The sequence below is a fragment of the Hypomesus transpacificus genome, chromosome 13, assembly GCF_021917145.1.
Source record: "Hypomesus transpacificus isolate Combined female chromosome 13, fHypTra1, whole genome shotgun sequence".
NCBI lineage: Eukaryota > Metazoa > Chordata > Actinopteri > Osmeriformes > Osmeridae > Hypomesus > Hypomesus transpacificus.
Window position 1 is genome coordinate 12,312,687 of NC_061072.1, and position 21,034 is coordinate 12,333,720.

The 21,034-nt window shown below is 44.8% G+C and overlaps 1 protein-coding gene across 1 annotated transcript; it reads right to left on the reverse strand.

Moving 5' to 3' along the window:
- Positions 1-199: 199 nt before the first annotated feature.
- On the reverse strand, positions 200-21,002 carry LOC124475228 (ras-related protein Rab-26). The gene is made up of 9 exons (XM_047031648.1): positions 19,857-21,002; positions 18,982-19,092; positions 9,452-9,493; positions 8,744-8,810; positions 6,565-6,617; positions 1,896-1,961; positions 1,478-1,534; positions 1,264-1,340; positions 200-1,026 (listed from the first exon to the last, which is right to left on the reverse strand). The coding sequence occupies exons 1-9, from the start codon at positions 20,040-20,042 to the stop codon at positions 924-926; spliced, it is 762 nt and encodes a 253-aa protein (XP_046887604.1). The 5' UTR covers positions 20,043-21,002; the 3' UTR covers positions 200-923.
- Positions 21,003-21,034: the final 32 nt, after the last annotated feature.

Here is a 21,034-nt window from a genome sequence, read left to right on the forward strand (position 1 = left end):
CAGTGGAAGCTTGTTTCCCTGCCAGAGAGGAGGTAGGAGGTAATGAAAGAGGAAGTGAGAATTACGGATGTTGGTTGTGAGGAGAGAGAAGTGAGATGCACTACAATAAAGACATGAGAGATCCAGACAGATTCCTGCATTTACCTGGGGACTCCACGAGGTGGCGCTGGCCATTAACGTATGTGACTTGGATCAATGTTCATAATCTTTATTGTGGATAGTCAGTTACATTATGAAATAGATATGTCCCTAATTGTTGTTTGGTTGGCACTTCCATTCAAAATCTGAAAATATGGTTGCTAAAATATTGCATTTTGGTAGGATGAAAACATATGATAACAACTCAAAACAATGGTTTTCTTCATCTATCATGAATAAAATACTGTATGAAAGTCTAATTTACAATAGGTAATGTATATACAACAACTATTACAGACTTTTAAAATGGTGCAAGTTGGTACAACGATCAGATTCACTGAGAAAATCTCCTTAAACCGCAGTTCTTTTCACAAGAGTTTCACAACCATAAGACCATCTGCATAAGACCAGAGTTCTGAAGTCAATATAGAAACTATTCCCATACAGCCACATACAAACTTAAATAAAGTACTGTTGCCCAGAAATACATACACTGTAGCATAATTCCTGTATCAACATATTGAACATTCAAATAAACATATGAATTAATTCCATATAGCATAATAAAGTTTTAGTTTGTCTCTGTCAGTGTGTTTTATAGTGTGTGTGTGTGTGTGTGCGTGAGTGTGAAAAGTAATAACAAGTACAATACATTCACAACTGGAGGGTAGGTGGGTCAGAAACAACAGATAGTAGGGGGTTCTAAGAGGATGCAATGTGTATTGCGCACAAAACACAATAAACAAACATGTACACACAAATGTAGAGAAGAACACATGAGTGTTTCAAGAGTGGCAGCAGCCAGCAGTCTTCATCTCCTCATTGACAAACTCCTGAAGCTGAAACTTGGGGTCGTCAGACTCCTTCATGGATCTGTGTTTCAGCTCTCTGATGAAGACCAGAGAGAGACAGAGACAGACAGAGACAGAGAGAGAGAGAGAGAGAGAGAGAGAGAGAGAGAGAGAGAGAGAGAGAGAGAGAGAGAGAGAGAGAGAGAGAGAGAGACAGACAGACAGACAGACAGACAGAGAGAGACAGAGAGAGAGAGATACTACTGGTATATTAGGTGCAGCTGCAGTAAATGCTGTGTATGCTATATAACTGTATCTGGTGTGTCCTACTCACTTGGCCACGGCAGTGAAGGCTAGCTCCACATTCAGACCAGACTTGGCACTGGTCTCCATGAAGGGTACCCCAAATTCCTACACACAAAACACACACACACACACAGACACATGCACACAGTCAGTGAGAGAGGCTGCTATGGACAACAGAGAGACAGAGACTGTGATAGACTACATTGGTAGAAAAGGTCTGTGTGTGTGTGTGTGTTTCTCACCTTTGCCAGTTTCTCCCCCTCCTCCCGTTTCACCACCCTGTCATGTGTGGAATCAGCCTGAAACAGATGAGAGTTGAACAAATAGTCCTGTCATCCTATTCATCCATCCCTTTACCCTGAGCAGTGCATCCATCCCACTTCCCTTACTCCACTGATATCCAAATCCAGCCCCCCTCCATCTCTAAGTAATTTATCCTTCCCTGCCACCCTCTTCCATCCATCCATCCATCCCTTCACCCCACCCCTTCCTTAATCCTGCTCTTCCTCTCTTCTTCCACCCCTCCCCTATTTCTGCCTCCCTTCCTCCACCCCTCCATCCATCCCCTATTTCTGCCTCCCTTCCTCCACCCCTCCCTTATTTCTGCCTCCCTTCCTCCACACCTCCCTTCTTCCTCCCTCCCTTCCTCTGTCTTGTTACCTTGTTCCCCAGGAGCATGAGCACCACATCCTGCTGGGTGTACTCGTGGATCTCAGTCAGCCAGGCCTGGAGATGGAGAGAGGGAAAAGAGGAGAGGAGGACAGTGAACAAGATAAACACTGTGCTCAACAGGAGGGGTGCTCCTCCTTCCTCCCTGTTCTGTCCAACTGTCTCTTCCAGTTCAAGTTTAGCAGTCCCCTGGGTTGCTGTCAGTGCTCAAACCATAGGCTCCCCTGGGATCTGCTGGAACATGACAGCCTTCACACACACACACACACACACACACACACACACACACACACACACACACACACACACACACACACACAAACAAGGAAGTTCATAGCATGCACACTATACACACTTGAGTAATGTTTTTCATTATTGTACAGTCTAGGCTTACTCTCCAGGTAAGAGTTTAACACTGCAATGCACTGCTGTATCAGTGTCAGCTGCGAGCCCAGACAGTTGTGTGTGTGTGTGTGTGTGTGTGAGATAATCTGGATGTAATAACCCAATATAATTCCATCCCCCAGGTGATAACAGAGATGAGCCAGAGGCTGTAGGTGAGCGATGACGGATTAAGGATTAGGGATGAGGAATTCTGAAAAACTGTAGAACCTGGATAGGCATGAAAGTAAACATTAAATGGAGAGAATGTTGTGGGTGCAAGTGGGAGGAAGAGAGTGAGACAGAGAGAGAGAGAGAGAGAGAGAGAGAGAGAGAGAGAGAGAGAGAGAGAGAGCCTTCCAGATTAATGAAGCAATAGAAAGACTAAGAACACGACAGAAAGGTGTGCGGTGAAACAGTGGCCATGTGTGTGTATGTGCAGAGTACAATACTGTACCTATGTGAGTGCATGCTTTGTGCAATGCACAGTGGAGTATGTGAGTTTGAAACCCCCTGGGTTGAGTGTTGGCAGAGGAGAGCTGGGTGGACTGGGTCCCTCTAAGTGCAGGAGGGACATGAGGACGGCTCCATTCGAGTCAGCTTACCCCCCTTATTGATTTACTGCAGACACACTGGGACCACAGCAGCCGTAGAAGGCTGCTAGACTCTGGCTGTCCGGGAGCATTAAGGCTAGTCTATAGCTAGCAGCACAGAGGAGAGAGAGTGGGAATCCATTACACTGCAGGCCCGATGAGTGTGTTTGTGTGCGTGTGTGTTTGTGTGTGTGTGTATATGTTTGTTAACAGTTGGTGTTAAGTGTGTTATGCGTTTGTAATATTACGAGACAACCCTTGATAATGAATTTCCTGTTTCACAAGAGAGGCACACATTTCTCAAACCGAGCAGCACAACACAAGACTCTTAAAACTCTGAATATGGGGTTCTTTCCCCCGAGGATGAGCAGCTGTCAAATCAGACTAGAGTAGCTGATCAAAGATGCTGGGAGCAGAGAGACATGCAGTGCTCGGGAAGCTGCAGGCTGGGCACTGCAGGCTGGGAGCTGTGCTAGAGACAGGAGAGTTGAGGGAATGAACATCCCCACACTGTAATACACATCCTCTGCACACACACACACACGTGCGTTTGTATCCGCACGTGTGCACACACTTTTATCGATTTCTCTCCCACACACAGTAACTGTAATTGCACGTCTGATCAAAAATTCACAAGGAGTTATATAAGTACGTGTGTGATATTCTCCTAGCCCCAGGGATCTGTGTCAATCTAGGTAAGTGTTTCAGAGTTCTAACTTCTGTTCACGGTCACATACTGTACAGGCTGAGTTCTCAACCAACCAGAGCCTCATAGAGGCTGTTGCAAGTGGGTCTATTCAAAATGTATACTCTGTATTTGACATTTACAGCTACTTACAGTATGGTCTAACTGTGTTTTGTCCTGAAAGTTAAACATGTTCAAAACAGAGTTCTAGTCTCATAAGTTACTCTTCATCATACTGTAGCTTCACAAAGACTAAACTTCTCTGTGTGATGACGGGTTAGAAGCTGGTGTCGATGGAGCCTCCACCAGCCTCTCTCCACACCTTGTTACTGCAGCATCGAGAGGAGGAGAAGAAGAAAGAGGGAAGCGGGAGGAAGACTTGTTTCATCTTTCAGGAAGCAGGACGATGAAACGGAGAGGAGAGGAGGATGAGAAGAGGCACAACAGAGTCTGAGTCTGAGGAGGCTGGCTTTGAAGGTCTGTGAGTGTGTGTGTGTGTGTGCACGTCTACCTGCTCACTAGCATGCGTGCATGCAGAGAGTGCACTTTAATTTTTTACATACTAATGGGATATTCTGTGGCCTTTTTAGTTGGCTGACTCTGGGATTCTTTCTCAATCTAATGAAGTCTTGCTAGCATGTTAGCTAGGCTGGCTGAGGAGAACACACAGAAGATTTACAGTTGGTGTAAGGCTGGCTGTGAGCGAGTAGCGAAGGGTACTGTTAAAAAAAAAAACGTGCGAGTCACGAGGAAATAAGGACAGGGAAAAAGGGGTGAGGATACAAAAGAGAATGACAGACGCTCGAGAAAAAAAGAGGGAAAGAGCCTGAGAAAAACCTATGATGTGCCAGAGAAAGAGAGAAAGTAACAGTTATGTTGGCCATGTGTCATTATGTTTCTCCTTTCCATTGGAGAGAGCCAATCAAAATGTGTCTTTCTTATACACACATTCACATTCAGTCACACTGAACCTACACACAACCCTCCTACACTCTGACAACAGCACACCCATCAAATGACTATTTATTCACCCCAGTTTGCCTGTGCATGTGCAGTATAAATATATATATATATAAAGAGTTCTGACTGAACATTCATCTTGTCTGTTTACTGTCCCCCTGAGTGTGTGTGAATGTCTGCACATATGTGTGTGTGTGTGTGTACTGTACGTGTGCATGTGTGTGTGTGTGTGTGTGTGTGTACGTGTGTGTGTGTGTGTGTGTGTGTGTGTGTGTGTGTGTGTACTGTACGTGTGCATGTGTGTGTGTGTGTGTGTGTGTGTGTGTGTGTATGTGTGTGTGTGTACTGTACATGTGCATATGTGTGGTTAAGAGACACATACAACAGCTGAGAACAGCTGCAAGGTTACTGCTACAAGACGGGGAAGTCATAAAGATGCCAGATTCAGCTTTACTATCCCTTCACAGTATTGATGTGACATTCAAGTTGAACATGAAATACTGGATGTGTGTACTATATATGCATGCGTGGGCACCTGTGTGTCAGTGTGTGCGGCTGAATGTGTGTGTGTCAGCAAGCATCTAATAACAAACTCAGCAGATGAAGGCTAACCCAGCACAATGGGAATATGACAAGCTCACCTCCAGTTAACAACTCATAATAAATTATGGACATGCACTTAAGTGTGTGTGTGTGTCCATTTTGATACATTGATGTCTCTTTACATAATCTCTACCACTACCCAACTACTCCAATAAATCCAAAGTTCCATATGAATGTAAATTGAATGTGAAAAGTACACCAGTGGCTTCTCTGCAATGATGCTGAAATTATACTGTGTTATCCAATTCCATCTCTCTTAAAAGCATCACTCATGCTTGCAGGTCAAACACACATACACACACACACAACAGTCTTATTAATGTTGATCAATGGTAATCAGGGTGATTGAAGTACAGAGAACAAAGCACCAGTCTGGCAGAGTGCACTAGTGTGTGTCTCTCTGTGTGTGTGTGTGTGTGCTATGTAGCAGGCTGCTGAACAGGTGTGCTCTCTCACCCAGCTCTAATCAGGTGTGACTGCTACATGAATCTTAGCCCAATATCCCCCCCACACACACACACAACCACCATCCTCCTGCACCACACACACAAAGACACACACACACACACACACACAAACACACACCTCTCTTTCTCTGTGTCCCTGTTCCAGCAGCAGCATGCAGGACAGTGCTGCACCTTGACTTAGGTTCCTGCTGGAGGGGAAGCTTCCTGCCTTACCCCTCCTCCTTGCCAACATGTACAGACCAAACCCTAACCCTCAGATGAGGGAAAACATGAATGCTACAAATGACCATTTTTAGTACCCTCCCCAGGTTATGAAGGGAGAATAATGAGCGAAAATTGGACAGAGACTGCAGACAGACAGGATAATCCACATCTATCTGGACAGGAAAATCAGAAGTCGGGACGGTAACTGGTGCTCTCATGCTTATTAGAGATGTGCTCCCCAGTCTGTCTCTTCTTCTGGAGATGAGGCTACCCCACGGGCCCCCGCCCGATGGAGGCCAGGCTACCCCACGGGCCCCCACCTGATGGCTTCACGGGGCCTCCTCGTCCTCTTTGAAGCCTCTGCAAGCTATTACAGAGCATTAGAACAACTAGGTCTCTCAGCCTCACACAGCCTATCCAGCCTTTCATCTGGATAAAGAGGACTCTGAGGCTGACCGAACCCTGCTGAGGAGCAGGGGATGGGCCATAACAGCACAGTATTATCTTGTTAAAAGTCTGTACAAAGGAAAGGCCAGGCCTGGGTGTAACCCAGCTAGTAATGTTTCAAATGACTAGCTCTTATATGCTTCAGATTCCTTCATATTTGTCAACATCATCACCATATTTATCTAACTGTCCTGTAATTCAATATGGCGGATGCAGCCCAAGTCCAGTTGCTGTGATTCCCTCTGTTCAGGAGTGAGGATGGGTAGGGTGATAAACGGACAGATGAGAGAACAAGGGTCAGAGGTCAGGTGTGCTCTTACCTGGATGTTGTCAAAAGAGGCCTTGTTAGTAACATCGTACAAGAGGAGGAGAGCTGGGGAGAGAACACACACATGTATTTGCTCAATAAGCTTGTCAACAGTATTGATACCGCCTCCTGGGCAGGTATGATATGAACATTTTGGTGGCTTTTTTGTCTTTATAACAGTTACTGCTTCATTCGTTCCCCACCTTCTCCCTCCTCCTCCCTTCCATTCAACAACTGTGGCTGTTCGGTGGCAATTTGTTCATGGATTAATTCCTCATATTTTTGTTTTTCTGAGGGACAGTTCCGTCATGGGTGCATAACAAGCTGTAACGACCGTACAGATGGGAAGAAGGCCATTCTGAGAGAGAGAGGTGTGTGTGTGAAAGAGATGTTCCAGTCCACCTGAGCAAAGCAAGCCCCAGGCCCGGTCTGAAAGGACATCTTTATCGCTCTCTCACAGACAGTGGAAAAACATCTCTTTCCTCCACGTCCTCCCTTTCTCCTCCACCCTTCATTACCTTGGTTACCATTCTGTGTGTGACCCACACATACACAAACACATACACACACAGTCTTGCTCAATCTGAATATCTGTGTCTCTCTCTTTCACGCTTACCACAAACATTAGAAGAAAAATAAAGTGACAACTAATACATTTTTTATATGATAGCTAATAAACCATACATGAGCTGGTAAACCGCAGCTTCCATAGTAACCATCAAAGTCTGTCAAAACTGAGGTGTTCCTCTCTGGTAGCAGCAGTGCAGCAGAGTATACTGTTACCTTAGGGTGGGCCTGAGGCTGAGGATGAAGATGAACGTGATAAAGGTGATGTGTGTGTGTTGGTGAGTATGGGCTTTTGAGTGTGTGCAAGACAGATTCTGAATGTCAGTAAGACTCATGCTTCTTCAAACTAGTGTCAGTCTAACTCTTTACCTCAGGGTGACACTGAATTGTCAAACCATAAACACCCCTCAAGTTATGAAGAAAATGAATCCTCAGAAAATACACGTTTCTGTCATGTTGATAGTATTTCAGTAAATAGTGAAATATTAGAGAATAAATAATAAACAATTTACTATGTTTTTATCTTGTGTTTCAGGACATCAGTTTCCTAAACAAGTATATAAGAAAGTATATAAGAAAGAAAGAAATGGTGAGAGATATGTCCTTTACTAAAGTAAACAGTAGGGCAAGAAAGCATTTAAACAATATCAGTATCTTGTCTCTCTTTGACTTTTGTTCCAATTTCTCCCACTTTCCTCCCTCCATGTCTTCCTCTGTCAGGAGTGAGTAGGCTCCTCTCCCAAGGGGCCTGCTGGTTGGGATCCATAGGAGCCATTAGGGAAAGATGAAGGAAGCGGAGAAGGGAAGAGGAGGAGGACAGAGGAGGAGGTGTACAATGATAAATGAAATGAGAGGACCAATAGGAAAGGGGGTGGAGGCTTCTAACGAGCCCTGTAGCAGTAAGACAAATGTTCCATGGGGACCAGTGATCCATTTATCCATCTCCATCCCTCTCTCTCCACGCAATGTTGCTCAGACTGCAAATGAGATGTGTCACATACATAGACCGGAGAGGAAAAGTCAAACAATTACCTGTTTGAAAATGGTTTTCTGACTGACTCGTGATTGAGAAATGAAAGAAAAACAACGGTCATGTTGCAGAGCACGAGAAGGCTGAGAGCTGACATGCAGCCTGCGGACCTCCTGCCATGCAGCCAAGGCAACAGAAATAGAACCGTGTGCCTGGAGAGGGAGGGAGCGAAGAGCCCATGCTGTGACAGAGTGTGGACCAGGCTGACGGACACATTGACAGGTCCAGGGAGTGGGCTTCGCAGGGGGGGTTTGGACCGCACTGACACATATGGGCCTGGCAGATTGGTCCAGGCTCATCAAGAACCATTTAGGAGCTTATTTCTTCAGCATGTTCAACTTCATATTCTGTCTTGAAATGCTAGCCAGACTAGAGACACTGGTACAGAAATGTAATCACACCCCAGAGAACTAGCCAACTGGAGGGCCAATGGGAAAGCCTCAGAGTCTATGTGGGAGAGCAATCACACCTGCTCAGGTTGGCCCGCAGCAAAAAATCTGTCAGTGCTCCACTGGGATGCTCTGGATGTGGCTCGATTACAGGCACACAACACACACACACACAAACACACACAAACGCACACCCAGTATCTCACCGTGAGCGTCGCGGTAGTAGGCATGTGTGACACTACGGAAGCGTTCCTGTCCAGCTGTGTCCCAGATCTGGAGAGGAGGAGAAACAAGTTGCCATCATCATCATCATCACTAGCATCCTTTTCCTCACCATTATCACCCCCCCCGAAACATTCTAAACAATTCTCATTTTATTCATCATTAAACTGATTGTTGCAAACTTTTGTTAATTCAATCAAGTCTGTAGCCTAAACATCCCCTCTCCTAATCTCAACACAAAGAGCTAATTACCTCGGCTCTGAATGGCCACAACCTGATTTCCTCATTAGATAGTAAGTTGCAATGAGTGTATTTGTCATCTTTGATGACCGCTAACATCTATCTCTGTACACTCTGTAATTATAACAAATTTAGTTGTAATTGATTGACTTGCATGAGAGTCTCTAGTCAGGCAGACGGATGCCATAATAAACTGATAGATTCACGATGGACTCATTAAATCCCTGTTAGGGAGGATTTCTTCCTCTGTCTCTCACTGAGGACTTGGGATGGCTTCTGGAAAGTCACGCTACAGTAGGACGTGTGACAGTGACGAGTGTAGTGGGTAGTGGTTTTCAGTTTCTATGTAAATACACTACATAGAATATACACATGTACGAACAAACACACATGCACAAACTAGCCCCCTCCAGACACACACACACACACACAAACACAAGGATTTCTCTTACCTGCAATTTGACCTTCAGCGTGTCGATGTTCAAAACTTTATTCTGGAAAAACAAAGGAACAAATATTGTGCTTAAATAGGGTTCTAGAATGACTGTGCTAGCAGTCTGATGACACTGTCTGGGAAAACGAACCAAAACAAGAAGACACTGTGTTTGTACCTCAAAACAAAACACTGTTTGTTGTGAGAGATTACGTCTGTAGAAGATAAACATCAACACTTCTTTATTGAGGGCGGAAGCAAAGTTTCAGACATATACCTTCTTCCACTTCAATTGATAAACAATGATTGTCTTGGTGCTCATGCTGTGTTGAGCATCTCTGCATTTTCTTTAATCACTCTATTGTACTTTCTATGGCCTTGCGGCACACACACACGTGTTTATACGCATGCACGCACACACTCTCGGACAAACATACAGTACACACAGCTGCCTGTTTCTGAGGGTTTCATCACCTCAGTGCTAGCTTAATACTCACAGCCAATGCAGCTGCTACCAGTCTAACACACACACACATGGCCGCAGCTGCCTTCCACAACTAGTAGACTATCAGACACGGTGAGCCTTTATCGCTATGTCAACCCTGGGGCATGCACACACAGAGTAACCCACACTACACACACACACACACACAGAGTAACCCACACTATAAACACATGCAGAGGAACATACACCAACACAGAAACACACACACCACAAACACACCTACAGAGTCCTACATCATCAAATCATATCCACAGAGACCATGACAGCATAAAAGAACTAATGAATAAACACAAGTTTCCATCCCTTACCTTTCCAAACTCACACACACACATTAGCTAGAGAGAGGCTGAGGGCAGAGCACAGCCAAGCCACACAGCCTCGTCCCAGATCCACCTCTGCTCATTCGCAATGCATTTCATCCATATTGCATGGGGCAGTTACATTAAATGGGACGGCCTACATGGATCAAATGCATCATACAAAATTCTCTGTTAAGGTGGATACAGTTCAGTTCTGGGAACTGGTCTTCTTAAGCTCAACAGACGATAGAAGTAATCAGTTTGCGGAGGGAGGGAGGTATAGGGAGGGAGGTATAGGGAGGGAGATATAGGGAGGGAGATATAGGCAGGGAGGTATAGGGAGGGAGGTATAGGGAGAGAGGTATAGGGAGGGAGGTATAGGGAGGGAGGTATAGGGAGGGAGATATAGGGAGGGAGATATAGGGAGGGAGGTATAGGGAGGGAGGTATAGGGAGGGAGGTATAGGGAGGGAGTTGTGCCTGAGTGGGGGTACAACTTTTAAAATGTGAAACCTTCCCAATTTCTCTGCCCCAATCAAAAAGGTCTCTCTCGCTCCCTCCCCTTCTCTCTTTCTTCCTCTTTCTTTCTCTCTCTCTTACTTCTTCCCCCTCTCTTTCTACCAGTGAAGCAGCAGTGATTAGCCATGTCCTTGGAGAATGGTTCTGTGTTCAGCAGCAGTGATTAGCCATGTCCTGAGAGTGGTTCTGTGTTCAGAGCTACAGAGGGCAGAGTAACTCTGTCGGAGGGATCAAATGCTCCAGACTCTCTTCTCTTTTCTTTGCAGCTCTGCTGAATGCATGACCAGACACTCCTCTGACCACTTCAGTCCGTCCATGTCTCTCTGTCTGATCTCTTGTCCGTTCATTGAGACACTGAGGTATGCGTCTGTATTAGAACATGCAGAAGGACGGGAGCTCTTCCAGAGATCTGTCCCCTCCTTTCTCTCCCTTTCATTAGTGATGTTCATCTCGTCGATATGCCGTTCTCGCTTCCTCTAATGTAGATTAAATGTCATGTAGAAGGCTCCATCATTGAAGAGACCTTGGTTTCAATGGCACTGCGTATATAAAGATGAAATAAATCAATACATTTCAGTCATTAGATTGATGAGTGTGTGCGTGTCGATCGCTCATCCAGAACTCTGCTGACTCTGGCTCCATCCCAGGATGCCCACAACCACTTCCACTTCCCAAGCCTACTGTCGAAGCAAAACACCTGGGTTCCACCGGTGAAAGAGAGGTGGGGGGGGGGGGGACCTGTTGTGTGTCCCCAAAACAATGTTTTACTGTTGGTTTAATTCCATTTACATGAAAATGCCAATGTTAACCATCTCTCTATATATCTTCCTTTTACTCTGTGTTTTGTCGGGGGGTGTTGTGCGGAGGAAACCAGTTTGAGCACGGAGTAAATGTTGCATACACCAGACCTTCAAGCTGTAAGGCAGAAATGCAAGGCATGGCTCTCCCCCCCCCTCCCTCCCTCTCTTTCAGTGTGAATATTTATAACCGCTGAGACCCTTCATATGAATCAGACAGCTGTCAATCACATTCCAAATTCATTCCAGACCAACCCCCTATTTTAAATATGCATGAGGCAGAGAAAAGGCTGTTGTTTGGCCAGAGCTGTCTGACATCTGACATGGCAGGCTGATAGACAGACATCCTGGGGACAACCATGACAACCAGGGCACTGCACCAACCTGCACATAGAACTAGATTATGTTGATCAGGTACGCTCGCTCTCTCTCTCGTTTTACATCATACCACTATCATAAGAAAGCAAGGCATTTTCAGACACAGCTTATCCAATATTAGGAAATGGTTGTACACTGACCCTTTCTCTACTGCCAAATCCATCCTCTATGTCCAAATACATCCATCATGTCTGCTAACCATCCTCAATGAACTTAAGAAGTATAATATTAACCAAACCTGTGTTTAATAACACTCCATAACATACAGGCAAGCACATGCACAGACACACACACACACACACACAGAGTAAATAGAATGTCAGTAAGGTAATCCCACCTCAAATAACCTAATGGACTCACTGGACAACTATCTCATTAACACAACGCTAGTGCTGTGTTAGCCTCCAGTCTCCTACATAAATCCTGCAGGCCGCAGTAAGGCATTAGTCAGGGGTAATTAAATAACAGACACCCAGGGTAATTACAGCTGGTCCACAGACACACAATTATGTTACTGCTGCATGTAGGGATAGCGGGAGGAGGTGAGGAGGTGAAATTGAGAGACCTGGCTCTCTTCTATCTATCTTTTTCTCCATCATGTACCACCACTCTTACTCAAACTTGTTCTCAACATTTAGAGTGACTAACCTTAAGATCGGTTGTTTGTACAGGTAATTTTGCAGTACTGTTAAAACTCTCTCGTATATGTAGAACGGCACTAGGAGAGCAGCAGTCTAGGTCCTGGACTTTGTCCTCAAGTTGTAGCACAAGGCAGTTGTTTGCCAGGCCAGGTGCAGGAGAGACTGTGGCCTCCTATACCTTTTCCAGTTGCCTTCTCTCGTACCTCTGGGTAGGCCAGACAGAGGGCAGACTGCCATGTTAGCATAGCTCTGTACCAAGGAAGGAAATGGATGTGTGTAACTGATAACACGCCATAACACACACTAATGCAAACAAGCGGAGGCAGAATAACAGAGGTGGTGGGGTGGTGAAGATATATAACTCTATTCTATTCTATTGTGCAATGTTGTATTTTAGATCAACTCTAGAGTGCTTCTTTATGCCAGCCCAGTGCTGATCCTTCTATCCCAGCACGGAAACGCACACTTCTCCTGGCTCTGCTAATAGGACCAGCTTAGTCTGACTTTGTCTCCTCTCTTCCTCTTCTCTTCTCTCATCCTCCAACGTTTTCTCTACATCCACCCATTCTCTCCATCTGTCACAGGTCTGGGTCTTTGCCTCGCTCTCCCTTCTTCAGCCAAGGACTCTTCAAAAATCCCTAATTTTCTTTCTGAGCTTTTTATGATCTCTTTCTCTCTCTCCTATCTTTCAATCACAGCCTTTCTCTCTCTTGCCTTCCAGGCATCTTCTGTCTCTTGCTCCACTCGCTTTGTTTGTAAATGCCTCTTTATCGCACACAGTACAATATAGTTGAAATGTTGAGCGATATCTGATTATGAATGATAGGAGAGCAAGAGACAGATGCCATATTTATAGAGACATCAGTATGAGGATGAAATGGAGACAGAGACTCATCAGTCGCTGTCTCTCCCCTGCTGTGTGTGTGTCTTGCCGTGTGGATATACTTCCTCTAATATGGATTAATGTGACACTCACGCTGTCATTATATACAGATATCTTCACTTTTCGAGAGAATTATGTAACTGAATTAGGGGATACTGCCTGAGTAAGAGTGTGTGAGTCCATATAAGTATGGGCATGCATCTGAGTGTGACTGTGTGACTGTAAATGTGGGTGGGGAAGGGGGGGGGGGGGTGTAAGAGAATAAAGCATACAAGTATGACTGCATCTCTGTACCAGAATATGACAGCATAAGCTCTGGAAACAGAGTGGAACCAGAAAACATGGAAGAAGACCATCGTGACACACTTTACTGATTGTCTGTGTTAAATCCTATTTCCTAAAGGTGGCTGAATCTCCATCCTTCCTTTCTCTACTCTCTCTCTCCACCGGCGTGTGGCTGTTTCAATGGGTTTGAGAAATATACTTTGTCTCAAAGTTTGTCTCTCTGTCTGTCTGTCTTTTGACTGTTTATCCCTCACCCTCTCTCTCTAGTTTGGGAGCTGCCAAGACATGCACCTGAACGCTGGTTCTTTTGATGTTTGAAATTGTTCACATTGTTAAAATTTTTCAACTCTGAAAGCCTGACCTCTCATTTGTCGTCAAAGCCCTGTACAACATATTTTCTGCTAAACAAAATTAATGATAGTCCAGTGCATACAGCACACACACACACAATGTAATAGCAGGATGAACCTCACAATCCAGACTCGAATCAAATTTAATCAGCCCAGGAAATGAAATCTGCAGGGGACGCATACAAACAAATGCTGAAGGTTCTTGGGTGGGATACATATATAAGGGGCTATCCCTCTTTACTTAGACCAGAACACTATGTCACGCATGTGTGAGTCTGGCTGTCTGTGTGTAGAACATTGCTTTTGGGAGGGAATACATTTTTGTGGGGCTCTGTGAAAATGACTAGGGGCAAGAGTTTGGAACCGCAGACGGCACCAGAATACTGTATTGTCTCATGCTCTGAGGTACAGACCACTCCCGGCAAAAAAAGATTTGGTATGTGGCTCACGCAATTGATTTGGAAGTCAGTGAGACCGACGCCAAGATGTGGGGTGGAATAATTCAATAATTTGGTTAATCCCTGTACCCAGTTAGGTGAGGTAACCAAGCAGAGATGAAGACAACCTCAATTCCCAGAGGCTGAGGATGGAGGTTCACCAAAGTAGAGATCAAGACGGGAATTTGTAGGCACAGAGGCAGGTGCGTCTCGTTAGTACCTCAGGTATGTACTGTACACACAATATACAGGATTTCCTATTGTAAAGCATATGTTGATGTGACAGAAGTGTTACTTCATTTTCTGTCCCATAAGTGCCGTGGTCCCGGCCTGTGAGTCTAGCTGGCTGGGTTTGACACAGACGGAGCCGAGCCGTATAAAGGACCGCCGGTGAGCCTCCGTCCCTGCATGTGTCCCTGCTCCTCTGATGCATCCATGGGGAACAACAACATGTCCATTTTTTTTCAAAAAATGGACAGACAAAACCAATGTGCTTCTCTGGTAATGACTTCCAATCACTTACCAAGTAGAAAACAGTATTTTGGCCAAATAGTCCCTATGCTGTGGGTCCAATGCCCTGGTCGTTTTCCGCCTTTCTAATCTAGCTCTCCCTCATGTTGCCTACAGCTCTGCAATGTCTCCATTGTATTATCAAAGGGGCTTTCATTACACATGGCAAAATTGTACAGAAAACAACATTCCACAAAGGAAGTACTGAATTTTAAGTGGCTGTACTCTGGTGACCCGCTCTTCGAACTATCCCAACATCTGAAAGACATTTTCATTCACCCAATGTTCTTTCTATTACAACTCAGTACATTGGCAGCATCGATTAAAAGGTGTATTGTCTACATAGGTGGGGGCTATGTGCAGTATGGCGTTATCAGTCAGGTCTTTAATGGATAATCATAACTCAAGCTGCTTACATTATTATTATTATTATTATTATTAATCATCTATGGAAACATTGTGAAATGTATGCAAAACACGCCTGAGGTGACGTGAAATACAGCAAAGAAGCAGATCGTTACCCATTTGAGAGCTGTGTTACTAAAGTGGGAAAGCATTGCCCTAGGACTGACGGTAGAAAAATGGAAACGTAAAATGGCTCCTCCTGCTTGGCTTTTCTGGTGGGATGATTGGTGGATATCATTACTATGGGATCACTGTTGATTTATCGTGCCTGTAGGGAGGCAGATGGGTCATTGCATCATTCCCCTCTGAGAAGCTACGCGGGGTCGTTAATCGATCACTTAGCCTGCCTCCTCCATCCTGATGAAATACTGTAGGTTAAACACCTGGAGTTGATCCACACACACAAAACATGTGACATATACATACACACAAGTGCATACTAACAAACACATCATATACACAAAAACAGGCTCTGTGACTGTTAGATAGAAACACGTAACACTTGACAGGTGGGTATCTGGCCTGGTTATTCTGTAGGAAAGACATTCTCAATAATGTGGTCAACACAGATAGACTTCCGTAACATTGATGTAGATGTAACATCTACCTCCAACTGTGATCACACACACCTGCAGTCCTGTCACCTGCCTGTCACTTGCCTGTCACCTGCCTGTCGCTACTATGATGTGGCGGAAGCTGTTTGAAAGGGTTCTTTAAACAGAGTGTTGCCTGGTGGCAGTGCTGCTTGGCACCACGCCACCAGCATACTAAACACTTCGGAGCTACACACACACCTCCAAGCAGCCTAACCCCCCAAGGTCCAGACCACCCTCACCCATACCAGAGCCCCTCGCTGGGCTTGTCCCCACTCTCTTATCTCTGCTTCTTGATTCTAGTCACACTTTTTTAGTTTTTTGACATAAATGTATACTTTTTCTTGAGTTATTTGGTGAACCAGCCAGTCAAGCAGTCAACAAACAGTCAAGCAGTTAACAGTCAGTCAATCAGCCAGCCAGCCAGCCAGCCAAGCAACAAGTAGCAAAGAGCTGACGCTTCACATACAGAACTGCCAGGCTGTTCTGTATGTGAGAAGGAGAGGAGACTAAAAGAAAGACCGTGAGAAATAGAGAGAGAGAGAGTGATCTCGATCCATAGGAGTCATTCTCTCCTGTTATGAGGGGCCAAAGAGGTTGACTTACATAAGAGTGAACCCATGAACACATCATCAACGAGAGCAGACCTCCAGAGGAATAACCAAGAACCTGAATACCAATGATCTCTTATGTAACCTAAGCTCACCGACACTAAAGTATGTCCTTGAAATCCAGCATGATCCACAGTTCTCCCTCGCTGCTGTGTTAGCATCATCCCCTCTCTATTCATCTTTGACTGAGCGGCATATAGTGGTTGCACACGGTACCTTGAAGTGCTCCTCTTGAATAGGTTAGCCTATTACATTATCATACAGGACTATTCAAGTCAAGCTGGATACAAGCAGCTGATGTGTGAATTGACAAACAGCCTCGAGCCTCCAAAAGTGCCTGTGGTACCCAGGCTGGAGTGTTGCTATTCCTTCCCCCCACAAACATGATGATGATTAGGATGAAGGTGATGATAGTGATGAAGATAATGATAATAAAGATGATAAGGATGATTATACTGATGATAATGAGGCTGGGAATGTTGATAATGATAATGATGAGAAAGATGCTGATGATAATGATTACAATGATACTGAAGATATTTATGACATTCATGATAATGATAATAATGAAGATGGTGAATAAAACTGGAGCATGGCTTTCTTGGAGAGCTCCATCTCAGATGAACCCAAAAATGACTCAGGGCTATCTGGAATCCCAACACATCTTTACATAACCCACATATGGTTATGTAAAGTAATGAATGACGTCGAACTTCATTTATGCCGACTGTTTATTCATTTAATGGGCACAGTTCAGGTTGTATGTCAAGTTAGGTCATGCTGTACATAAACAGTGATACAAAACAAATACACACGCACACACAGACAAACAGAAACTCGACTCTCTTTCCACTCTCAAACACACACACACACAATAGGCAGCAGCAGAGATATTTTCCAGTAGCTGAATCCATTAAGGAGCACAGAAGCTTTTTGCTCTGCTGCCTCAGTACCTACAGGCAGCAGATCAGCGATGTGTGACGGAGTGTGTGTGTGTGTGTGCGTACATGTGTGTACTTTACCAAGAGTCTGTAACAGTGTAACCAAGAGAAGACAGAATTTCCTGTGTGTGAGGTCAAGCTCTGGGGGGAAGAGAACTGATGGAACCTCTCAGTATGTCTCTGTGAATGCTGCTGAGTGTTTTCTATCTCTATAAGTATGAGTGTGTGTTGGCCAGAGAGGTCACATTGTCTGTTCCCAGGAGGATTACTGAGCCAAATCTGAGGTGACCTCATCTCTATGACTCCTTTGGAAAGCAGATGCCTGGTCTGTAAATTAGGAAGTGATGGTGATTGTAACACGACAAGCATCGTCACGAAAACGCAGACCATGTTTCTTGATGTGCATGTGCACATGCACGTGTGTGTTTAGAATGTGTTTTTCGCATTAAAAAATCGAGTCACGGACCAACCTCACCTGTTTACTGCAGCCATACGTAAAACAGCAGACACTAAAGACCTACATGCCCATGCTACACCACGGCACACTAACTCGCCCAACTCATCAGACTGATGAGTAGCACCTTAACTCTCACCCTGTGCTTGCCTGGAACAGTTCAATAGTACGTTTGTGAGAGGGGCCCAATGGTGGTAATTGTAGTTCTATTAAATTGTGTTAGTTAGACAGGACACCGTATAAGGGAATGTTACTTGGAATTCTGCTCACTTCTCTCTCCATCCCAGAGGATCTAGTTAATAACTGCAGTAAAACAACACCTGCATCCCACCCCCCTCCAAGGCCACCCCTTCTGTGCTGTGCCCAAAAGGGCTTTTCTGAGTATATATTTTTTTCTGTTTATGACATTAAACCAAAATACATCCACTCATGTGTAAATACATGACAGAGAGAGAGAAAGAGTGAGAGGATTGAGTCAATCACACAATCAATCTTTGAACTAATGGATGAGAGGAGGAAAGAAATCAAACTCTGAGAGACAGCCTTTCACACTTGTGAGCCAGAGCAATGAATCACTCCAGGAAGGATTTATCCAACTGTATAGAGAGAGAAGGCTGATAGGGGAGGTGTGGAGGGAGGAGGCTGAAAGGGAAGCTATGGAGGGAGAGAAGGGAGGTATGGAGGGAAGAGGCTGAGAGGGGAGATAAGGAGGAAGATAGGGGAGGTATAGAGCGAAGAGACTGAGAGGAGAGGTGTAGTAGTAAATTACACCAGATACCAGATGTTGCCAGATTAACTGTGTACCTCATGATTATTGTTACCAAAAAGGTAATCAAACATTACATTATTATAATCTGAGATCACATTGTCTTTTACCGGGGGGGGGGGAGGGGCATGGCGCATTGATGATGACATCCAATAAAGAGTAGTTTGTGTACATACCCTGAAGTCGATGCCCACGGTGGAGATGAAGCTCCCTGCCAGGAAGGCTCCATCTTTGAAGCGGACCAGCAGACAGGTCTTCCCTACACCAGAGTCTCCAACCAACATCACCTGGAGGGAATGAGGAACACACACCATCATCTACCAGGACAGGAGGAACAGGCAGGAGAAAGAGAGAAAGAAAGAGACGGAGACTCTTAGATGAAAACTAAGAGTTAGTCAGAGAAAGAAGGGCAAGGACAGGACACACAGAAAGGAAGAGGCATGGGAGTGTAAGGACAGGAGGACAGTGAAAAATGGCTGAGATACTGTTGATGTAGAGGTAGACATTTTCTAAATTAGGTTTTGCTGTCTGGGTTGTTGAAGTGCTTAGAACGTTCTCAAAATGGCCTTTGCTAATTGCAGTGTGGTACGAGTATATATCTAACTGACTAGTACTCAAATTGTACTCAAAACAACATAGTACTCAAATTGTAGATCAGTGGTAGAAACGGGTTCTCATATAAGATTATATGAAACCCCAAGTTGGGGGACAATGGCATTACACAAACTGCCCACCACCTAATCAGTGTAAATATTGTCGTATGGTTAAAGTATTTTTTTTGTATATTTCATAGAATAGTTTTTGGGCACCAAACACTAAGTCCGTGTTTGCTCTTGCCGCGTTGGCAGTGCGTGTGAGGCGCGCACAGGTCTCGCGTATCCTTGTTGACACAGCTGAGAAGGAACTGACAGTTTCAAAACATGTAGTTGTTCAGGTTAAACTGCCTCACTATTGTCTTGGCGTTTATTTACTGGACAGCCTACTAATGTGCAACGTTTATTCATGCTGCGAATAGGAGTGGGTAGTTTGTTGTGTAAACACTGCATCTTACCTTGAAGGCGACATCATAAAACTCCCCGCTGTTGCTGATGGAGGGCCGGCTAGGGTAGACCACACCGTTGGTGGGAGCAGCGGCAAGTCCCTTTCCACTCTTCCCGCTTCTGTCTTTGGTGCTGCTCGGAGATGCGCTGGGACTCTTCGAGCTCCCCTTCCCTTTTGCCGCCTTCTTTCTGGACATGGCTCGCTGCAATCGTTAAACTTCTCTCGCTAATTGATATAAGTTATGTGCTAGTCTTATCTTAGGCTATTTGCTTTCAAAGATCGGTTTGAATGAGATCACTTTTTACCTTTGTGTCAAAATCATGACTGCACGGAGACAGTCTACTGTTCGTTCCCTTTTAAAATTGATAGTTTCAATTGTCACAGCGCACCTGTGACAGCAGTTTTCCTTGTGGAACCACCACAGGGCTAGAGCATTACGATAGTCCAACGGTGCAGTTGCAGGTGTCAACACATGGTCAATATCTCTCCACCTCTCTCTCTTTCTCGGTTCCACCGAACGTAAGCGCACAGTGGTGTTTACAATGCGCTCCAGAAGATAATACCATCGCTCTACAACCTGTCAAAGCAGTGGTGCGTTTAAAGCAACAGTGCCGTTTTACTCCGCGTTGGCTCTGTTGTCACGTATGGTCATTCGATGGCTGAAAAGTACACCAACTTACCATAGAACTAGTTCAAATGATAAAATATGGACTATTAATATTCATGTGCTTGAGATGTGTGAATTTGTCAACCTGAGGTAAAACATTTTTTACAGCATACAATATCTAAATCCTCCCTTCAAGAGAAACCATCTACCTCTAACCTCCCCTGACACATTTAAACCACAGTGACTAATATCAAGTGATTTATGTAAGCTCAAGCACAATGTAAGACACTCTATGTGTGACTCACACTCATTATACTGACAAGTGCCCTCTACATCCAGGTAGAGCGTCTCCTGTTGCAGCAGCGAGGATGATGGGGAACTGGAAGATAAGAGAGGGAGCAGCTCTGGAAGATAAGAGTCCTCTCCTCTTCAAAAAGCCACTAGGTTCACATGTACCTGCTGTCTGCACATCATATCAGCTACTTAACTACTGTTTACTCACTCAAGAGTGGTATCCCAGAACACACATACCGTCAGCCTACTCATGTGGGGAATAAAGTCTTTTTTTTCTTTTTTTTTAA